The sequence below is a fragment of the Sinohyriopsis cumingii genome, chromosome 4 (genome assembly GCF_028554795.1).
Source record: "Sinohyriopsis cumingii isolate HCF-2022 chromosome 4, ASM2855479v2, whole genome shotgun sequence".
In the NCBI taxonomy this organism is placed as follows: Eukaryota; Metazoa; Mollusca; class Bivalvia; order Unionida; family Unionidae; genus Sinohyriopsis; species Sinohyriopsis cumingii.
Genome location: NC_142964.1, coordinates 127,019,844 through 127,029,502, shown reverse-complemented (window position 1 = coordinate 127,029,502; position 9,659 = coordinate 127,019,844). Strand labels below are relative to the sequence as shown.

Genomic DNA, 9,659 nt, shown 5'->3' with positions numbered 1-9,659 from the left:
CTCATCCTTGTTACCTGATATTTAAAAATTGACTCATATCGTAATAGCAATTTCAACTAGAACTAAAGCAAAAGTCAACAAAGAAATACGCAGAATAAAGATACGAAAGTAGCTATTGGGGTTACTTTGGCGTCAATGGAACTCCCGGTCAAAAAGGTCGTGGGATACTTTGGCATCCAGGGGAATTTAACATGGGGACATTTAACATGGTGTGAATGTGAATTGAACATAGCGACAAGGGATTGGGCCGCTTTAGCGTCAATGGGACCTTAATGTTAAAATAGGGTATATCAAAATTGGCGTCAATGGAAATTTAACATGCGGAATTTTAACATGGGTGAGACTATAGAGCGACAAAGGATTGGGACTGTATAGCAACAAGGAATTAGGACTGGGACTGTCTAGCGACAAGGGAATTGAACATGGAACAATATACAGACAATAGGACTTCTATGTCAAATTTGGTCTTTTGTACTATAAGTACAGAACGAGAACTTAACAAGGTGGAACTATATATGGACAAGGGAAATTTAACATGGTGAATTTAACATGGGTGGGACTATAGCAGGACAAGTGAATGTTTAACATAAATTGGAACTGTATCGGAACAAGGGGTATCAAACATAGTGAATGTATAGAGACAGTGGATTGGGACTTACTAGGGACAAGGGGAATTGAACATGGGACTATCTAGTGACAAGGGGACCTTGAACATGGATGGGTCTGTCTAGGAACAATGGGGAAATCGTATAGGGCCTGTCTAGAAACAAGTATGGTAGAGGGCCAAACACATCAGAGACAGAAACAGACACATACTAATACAAGCCCTAGATTTATATATGAAGAATTGCCTAGAAATGAAATTATGTCGGCTGTGTTCATAAATTTGCAAAATTGCAATGATACTATAAGTATTATAATCAAGGAAAAGACCAACGCTAAAATGGATATGAATAGAAGTAACGCTAAAATTATGAAAATGTCCCATAATTTAAAGGAGACTATTCATATACCCGAACATTAGGTTACATTGGTTTAGACTAAAATGGATAAACCTAGTAACTATTTATAGTTTCAACTTATGTGACGATCGTGGATAAACACCCATGTATAGTTTCACCGGTTGAAATTCCTATGAAAAACACCCTATATATTTATAGTCACAACTTGTGAGAAGATCCTGTTTTAAAACCTAGTGGGTAGGTCCAATATGCAATGTTTCAATGTATGCCAATCAATCAAGTCGTATACTTACACTTGGTATTTCACAATTTATTGGAACGTACCATACTTGGAGCACTACTAGCATCTGGCCATAATGATTGTATGACATAACTATTGCGTTAGACAAGCATATGAACAAACGGTGTTTACCAGGCGGTTTAACAGTCCGTTGGCGGCTAGCTATGGTGGTATTTATTTTCGAGTAGATACGTTCGATGCGTCAATCCTATCAACCATTCAGCAAGCGAGTTGCACGGGTTATAAATGTCGGTCTCTATACCCTTCTTGCATATTCCTCACAGAGCATGAGATGCACTGAGTACTGGTCATATTATTGAGATACACTGAGTACTGATCATATTATTGAGATAAAAACTATTACACAAATCATTTACTTGACAGCCGGTCTCGTTCATAACTAGATATAATTGTGCTGTCATCTCAGGACAAAGTGGCGTCAATCTTATGAAAACAGTTTTAATATCTCCATCTCCTGGGCTCTACTGCCTGTCTATTAGTATATAAGTGAACCTTGTGAACATTTGCTATTCTAAACTCCGGCGGTCTGTCTTCTACGACCTAACACACAAACAGCGGACGTACGGGAGAAAGTGTGCAAGTCCTTTCACAATGTCGCCTGCCTCTTGGAGATTCACAATCTGTGTGTTATTCGTGGTGTCAGTCTTCAGCATAGTCCAGGGAGAATCCGGACAATGTGCACCAGACTGCAAACTCCCGGACTGTTCATGCGCTAGGTACGTTCCTATTCTGTTTGAAGAAATCTAAATTTCTTGCTGAAATATATTGTAAACGTTATGTTTTCCTTTTATTTCTTCCAAATCATTTTCATCGTTAATTATTTATTTTTATTGTTTGAATATATCTCATTATTTCTTTCAAGCATCCTATTTTATGTCCTTTTCTCGCTCAGTTATAATGTTTGGTAGTCTTATTTGTAGCTCTTCCAAAAGGAGCAGTCTGTGAGTGAGTGAGTGTAGGTTCGTATTCTGAAATCAAAACCAAGAGACACTTACGTATTATGCCTGGTCTATTCTGGTCCAATTGTTACAATCCAATTCACATCACAACATAACACTTTAAAAAGTTCATAAGCTTCATCTGTGTCTGTTTTTACTCTCTCTCTCTGTTTTTTTTTTAAATTTCTTCACTGTCACACTATTTTCCTCCACTTCTTCCTCACTTTCTCAATGTCTTCTTTTCTTTTCATGTTTCTCTTTCTGCACGTGTCTGGGTTCTTCCTTGTGGGAGGTACCTCTTCTTCTTCCTCTCCACAAACCCTCTCTTCTCTTTGCTCCTGTTGTTTCTTAGGGCATTCTGAAGACCAATGTCGTTTTTCTTGACAGTGATAACAGGTATCTTGACTTTTGTCTCTTCTAACCCATGTTTTGCTTTTTTGACGGTCGGGACACTCTGAAGACCAATGTCCTTTCATACAAGAATCACAGTGGGTCGAATTTCATCCCGTCTCCTCTTTGACGGATTCAGCTCCCATTGAGTTTGATATCAAAGGTCAGCCCGAAGATTACATTGATCTGAATAGCAGTTACTTGTACTTGAAAGTCAAAGTGATCAAAACTGAAAACACTAATCCAGGAGCCGATGCTAGAGTAGCTCCTGTCAACAATATCATGGATTCCTTGTTCAGCGAAATGGACTTGTACTTGAATAACAAACTGGTCAGCAGCAGCATAGATACTTACCCTTATCGAGCGTACCTGGAAAATCTCTTGACGTACGGAAAAGAAGCCAAGAATACTCATCTGGATGCTTGCGTGGTATGGAAACCTGACAGCGGGTGAGAACACGTTTAACGACACAGTCCTGACAGCAGATGACCATCCTCACAATGTGGGGTTTAATGACCGTCGTAAGAAAATTATGCAAAGACGTAGTTTAGAACTGTTGGATCGTTTGCATTTGGACATGTGGTTACAAGAAAAGTATTTGCTGAACGGAGTGGATATCCGCCTGAGACTGAATCGTAGCAGTGCCACTTTCTATTTGATAGCCCATGCCAACAAATACAAAACTATCATCCAAGAAACCAGGCTCTACGTGCATCGTGTGGAAGTGTTACCTAAAGTGGGAAATGACATCAGTCACAGTTTGAGCAGAACGACCGCCAAGTATCCGATACGAAGAGTGGAAGTGAAAACTTTCACTATTCCTGCTGGACAGCGATCCATGATCGAAGATCATCTATTCCAAGGACAGTTACCCAAACGTTTGATCATTGGCATCGTCAAGAATTCAGCCTTCAATGGACTTCACAACGAAAACCCTTTCCAGTTTCAACATTACAACGAAGCCAAAATCGAAGTCAGTCGCGATGGCAAGACACTGTGTACCAGACCCTTCGAGCCTAAGTTTAGTGACAGGAATTATTTGAAATCGTACCTGTCTCTGTACGAAGCCACAGGACAGTTAGTGACCAATACTAGCCACGTTATTTCGTACGACGATTATGCAGGAGGCTATGCTTTGTGGGCTTTTGATTTTACTCCAGACCAAGTGAATAGTAGATTATGGTTATGTTTCTGCGTCTCCCGTGTGTGGATAGTATAGTTAGGGTTTGATTTTTGCTTCTTCGCATGTGTGGATAGTAGATTTTGGTTAGTTATTTGTCTCCTCACCTGTGTTTGAATAGTAGATAGTATGAGAAGAGAAAAAAAGGGGATGTTTTCCTTCACGTCCGTGCTTTAGATAAAAAAAGTCAAAGCGTTCGTCATTTGCGCCATTCTACAGAATATCAAAGAAGAACATGGCAAAAGCTTCAGATTTGTTCAACAACTTGAAGGAGATTTGGTTTTGGATGGTGGATGGCTGGTATGTAGTAGAAAGGCAAGGATTTTGTCACAAGGCAAGTAACCAGCCTGAAATTAGCCATGGGTCTTGTGGAAGACATGATAGAGAAAAAGTGAAGAGACTAAAAGTCTTCTTTCACCCTGAGTATGTGAAAGTGGGTATGTTGAAAGAAGCCTTACATATTGTCATAAGAGTAAGGTGTTTCTTGGAAGATATCGTACAATGGACAGAGTGGTCTTTCGTAAAATGGGGGTTGGACCAGCTCGAGACAGCCGAAGAACAGAAGAAGTGAAGAAGATCAAAGAAAGGTGGTCAAAGGAGAGAAAACAAAGAGAAAACATAAAGAAGTGAAGAAGATCAAAGAAAGGTGGTCAAAGGAGAGAAAACAAAGAGAAAACATAAAGAAGTGAAGAAGATCAAAGAAAGATGGTCAAAGGAGAGAAAACAAAGAGAAAACATAAAGAAGTGAAGAAGATCAAAGAAAGGTCGTCAAAGGAGAGAAAACAAAGAGAAAACATAAAGAAGTGAAGAAGATCAAAGAAAGGTGGTCAAAGGAGAGAAAACAAAGAGAAAACATAAAGAAGTGAAGAAGATCAAAGAAAGGTGGTCAAAGGAGAGAAAATATAAAGAAAAAGTTTGAGAGGCTCACAATAACTGGATCAAAATCCAGGGGAAATTCAGGGGAAAATCATAGGCCATCCTGACTGGATGCCAGAGATAAAGAAGAAAGGAATATTAGGAAAAATTAGAAGATGACTCAAGAAGTGGAGAAAGTAGAAGAAGAAGCAGAAGAACTCAAATGCTCTTTTCAGGGCCCCTTATTTGCCTCGAAAAGAAATGACTTTCTTGCTTCAACCCCCCCCCCCCATATGTTTTTAGTATGTTGTATCAGTGTTTGTCTCCTGTCTTTGTTCTCTCTGTACACCCCTGCTCTTTGCTCATTCATGTGACGTCACCTTCCATTTTCCATTGTTGCTGAATCGCCCCCCTCCCCATACACTACTTACGAAGTAGGTTAAAATATATCATTTATCCTGTCTAAAATGTTACTACACTTCCTACTTAAAATGAGCCGAAATAAGTCCCATGTTATCTTCATGACTGCGCAGTGATATTCGCTTTCTTGCTTTATGGTGTGTATGTATGTTGCATGCCGCATGTAGGTTGGAAGGTATATAGGTAGGCGGGTAAGTAGGTGGGTGTGTAGGCATGGACTCGGGTAGGAAGGCAGGCAAATTACGTTAGTCCAAAAGTATGAGACCATATATTGGTCTATCATTTTCGTGTTCCTCAGTTCAATCTTTCCTTTATTTCGCTAAATTCGTTCATGTTCCTCTTGAATGTATACTATTATCCTAGAATGGTTTGATATTTCTTTATCCACGAGTTAATAATTTGTTTAACAACTTACATTTTAGTATTGGATACTTTCTACCATGAATTATGTTTACAGTACTAAAAGACTGGGAATTACCTACATTTTTTATCGACTTTTGTTCATATAGCACCTTTCCTGTCAATTAGTCCCTTTCAATCACATATCAATTATTTTCTAATTTCAGGAACGAATTCCCAATGGACAAAAGTGAAATGCCACAATTTGTATACTTCGGATTTGATGATGCGGTAAACACTGTCGTAGCTGGCTTCTACAGGCGTCTCTTTACGGATGATAGGAAGAACCCCAATGGATGCCCAATTCAGGGAACGCTGTACGTTTCCCACCAGTATACAGACTACAACTTGGTCCAGGAGTTTTACAAACGTGGCATGGAAATTGGCGTTCACAGCGTGACACACAGCATGATTGACACGGAGGAGACATTGCGGACAGAGGCCCTGGAGCAGAAAAATAATCTCGTCAAGCTCGCTAAGATTCCCCCAGAGCATATTGTTGGGTGGAGGAGCCCTTTCCTTAAAACAGCTGGAGACGCCCAACCAAGAGTTCTGAAAGAGCTGGGATACCAATATGACGTGTCATTGACATACCCAAGATATTCCTTTGGTTCACCCAAACCATTCCCGTTTACCTTGCGAGGTGGTTGGCCATACCAATGCAGCGTTCAGCCCTGCCCGACGGGCGTGACCCTAGATGGCTTTTTTGAAATCCCAGTAAATAGCATCGTTGATGCAAAAGGGGCGTATCCATGCGTCTTCGTTGACGGATGTTATAATAGACCTAGTAACGAGGAGGAGGCGTACCAACTTCTGCTTAAGAATTTTAATGATTACTATACATCCAGCCGAACGCCGTTCGGTTTGCACATGCACGCAGCTTGGTTCTACACCGACTACAATATAAAGGCGATGGAGAGATTTCTGGACTACCTCGACACATTGAACGACGTTTATGTCGTCAGCGCCAAACAAGTTATAGCTTGGATGAAGAACCCAGTTCCTCTCACAGACCTTATCAGACACCCAGAATTCAGCTGCAATGGTCATGTTGTGCCATCTCAGAGTCCGATAGACACAAGTAAGTTTATCGTGCCTATCTGACTGATTATACAATACCGCCTAACACGTATCATATAGAGATATTTGTTTAAAAACATTATATTTTCTAAGCATATTGGATACCTTTTCGGTACAGACTAGATATAAAAGACTTGGACGGGTGAGCTAGATTTAATCCAGTACTCGTGTTTTACCGATTTTTCTATCCTTTTATTATTATCAATTTAGGATAGGATGCAGCTTTACAAGTTACATTGTGGCCTCACTTTTACATAGTACAATATGCTTTCTCATCTGTGCCGTGAAGTCTATCGCTATTACTCTTTCTAAATGTCGATTGGTTCTTTCATCCAGCAAGAGCTCTCAATTTAGAATTACCTACCCTCTCACAATTATTATCGAGGCTGAAAGGTTGGTCCCTCAAACATGATACACATTACCTTAAAGTATTTTACATTTTAATCTGATATTTAACACAGTGAAAATGAACCTTAGTTATTTTTGTTTTTAATTATCCATTTTAAGTTATTTAAGTACTTCGGAAAAGGATCTAATACAATTATTTTAGAACGGTCTTTTTTACACTTTTAAAGCCACAAGATGAGATCGGACACATTCCAAAGCTAACACAGCCCAGACCAGTGACGTTGAGAGGCAACCTACCACTACCACATTAACCCCTACCACTGCCACTACCACAACCACCTCCACTACAGCTACGACTACCACAACAACGACCCCAAAACCGACTACCACAACAAGGACACGAAAACCAACTACTACAACTACGACCCCAAATCAGACTACCACAACGACAACCCCGAAACCGACTACCAAAATGACGACCCCAGGACTAACTACAACCACTACTGCTACTGTTATCCCGACTAAAACTACCACAACCACTTTATCTATGAAACAAATCACAACGACAACCATAACTACAACGGAACCCGCTGCAACAACGACTGTCACTACAACAACTCCAATTCCAGCAACAGCAACTACCACTACGACAGCCAAATTAAGAACGACAACAAGTCTATCAACAAGCAGGCGGATACCGCCGACTACCAGTTTGCGGACTACCATTACCCTCGCACAAGGCATTCTACAACCTTTTCTGAACGCCTCTGTTTTCTCTGCCAATTGTGTCTCTGGAGAAAACTGCTTGGCGCCTCTTTTTTGCAACGATGCAGGAATCCCAGGTAAAACTAGTGCAAGCGAAACTCCTCAAATGGTATATATCACCATTGACGGTAACATTATTCCTTCAGTCTTTCGACGGTACTATCAGCTCTTTTCGAACAAGAGTAACCCCAACAACTGTCCAATAAAAGGAACCTTATTCGTATCTTCCCAAGATAGCTATACCTCCTTTTTGAAGACGTTACATAAAATGGGTGCTGGGATTGCATTGAGAGGAGTTAATGATCTCCACTACAGAAATAGCGAGTAAATGGAAATGGAGCTTCTAGAAGAGCTTAACTTTCTCAAACGACTTGGAATTAATGGACCTTTTGGTTTCCGTGCTCCTGAAATCAAGCCAATGGGTGACGACCACGTTTCGTTACTTACCAAATATGGAATTCAGTACGACGCCACTATTTCCATCTAATTGCAATGAAGGTTGTTCAATTTATTGTGTATATTATGTATTTCATTATTTTGTTACATAAAAATAAAGATTATCATTTATCAAAGTTGCCTCAAGTAAACTGTAAGTTTACAATGGCGTTTGTGAATAGGTAATACAAGATACTGTGTGTACAGTAATATGAACTATGTACATAGTAGTAATGTTAACTAAGTACAATAGTATTAAATCTGTACCAAATTGTCTTATTAACTCAGTACAGTAGTATTAAATCTGTACAAAATAGTAATATTAACTCAGTACAGTAGTATTAAATCTGTTTACGAATATATTCTTCGACTTTATTGAACTATAATGTCCTGATAAATACAAATATTTTTAGACAAATAAGTGGGTTTCCTTCTGAAAGGACAAATTTGCTTTCAGGAAACTGACATTTAATAGCTCCAGTATTTTGTACTTTATATTGTGTATTATACATACTACATGTTTCCCCACGCTTTTTCTAGAACAGAGAAGTCACTTTTGCACAGATGAGTGATTTACCATATGTTGTCAGCTTCGAGAAACATTTCCCAGCAGTCATACTAAATTTTCCTGACTTCGAGGGAAAAAAATATCAAATTATATCGATGATATTGAAAGCTATCTTTGCAAATAAAAAAGCTTGAATATTTTTAATATTCTGTTATACGTCATTTACTTGTAGTTTAGTGAAAAGGACAGATTTAGCTTACATGATAAAAGGAAAATAAAACACTGATGAAATTGCCTTGCCTGACTAGTGACGATCTTTCCCATAAAAGACACCAGAATCAACGAAGAAGAACCAGGACCTAGAAAAGTCGTCAATTAAGAAGACAATAAATTGATTCTTATAATTGTGCAACCATCTCATGTCAAGTACAAGATATTGACCTATTTACATCAATAGGTGAATTTGCTATCAAAATAAAATGGCCTGTTTCGAATTTTCGTTGTTTTAGTTTTGTTTCACCGGTCTATATTTGATCGGGAATGTGTAGCAATTTAGATTATTGTAAATGAACGCTACGTTTATTGCTTAGGTAGTTATCAGGGCTGAAGAGAGCGATCACGGGACGTGGAGTAAGAAGCACCAGGGTCTCTCCTAGTTCTTGTGCTAACAAAATTTTTCTTTCATAAAATTACAAAGCGGTATTTCGGCCCAAGCCTAGGGGATATATCCACCACCCCAACCACACTCCCGTCGGCTCTGCTGTTATAGATGCTTCTACTGAAGAACAGTGTAAAAGATGCAAGTATATCATTTTCTTTACTCCTCCCTGTGTAAGGATAATACCTCTCCGAACAACGCTGTAAATTTGGTGGTAAAATGACACCTGGAGAAAACGGTATATTCTGATAACTGCATCAAACTCAATTTGTGTTGCATTTTCTCCGCTCTTTCCTCCAGAATATGAAAATTTTACCTATTACGCCGGAGGAAAAGGTCAGGAATTATTTCATTGTATACGTGATACACGATGCTGGCGACGTTATAAGGTAGCACATGGCAGTCGTCTGTATGCCTATT

At 39.3% G+C, this 9,659-nt stretch overlaps 1 protein-coding gene and 1 pseudogene across 1 annotated transcript; both read left to right on the top strand.

The window, feature by feature from the left end:
* Positions 1-1,452: 1,452 nt before the first annotated feature.
* On the top strand, positions 1,453-9,075 carry LOC149802071 (chitin deacetylase 8-like). The gene is made up of 3 exons (XM_089956469.1): positions 1,453-1,979; positions 5,613-6,526; positions 7,101-9,075. The coding sequence occupies exons 1-3, from the start codon at positions 1,855-1,857 to the stop codon at positions 7,109-7,111; spliced, it is 1,050 nt and encodes a 349-aa protein (XP_089812595.1). The 5' UTR covers positions 1,453-1,854; the 3' UTR covers positions 7,112-9,075.
* Positions 7,112-9,075, top strand: LOC149802072 (uncharacterized; annotated as a pseudogene).
* Positions 9,076-9,659: the final 584 nt, after the last annotated feature.

Excerpts from the sequence above, each read along its gene's own strand:
- LOC149802071 (XM_089956469.1), top strand. The coding sequence starts at position 1,855 with ATGTCGCCTGCCTCTTGGAGATTCACAATCTGTGTGTTATTCGTGGTG. Across the intron at positions 1,980-5,612 it reads CCGGACTGTTCATGCGCTAG|GAACGAATTCCCAATGGACA; the intron begins GTACGTTCCTAT and ends TTCTAATTTCAG.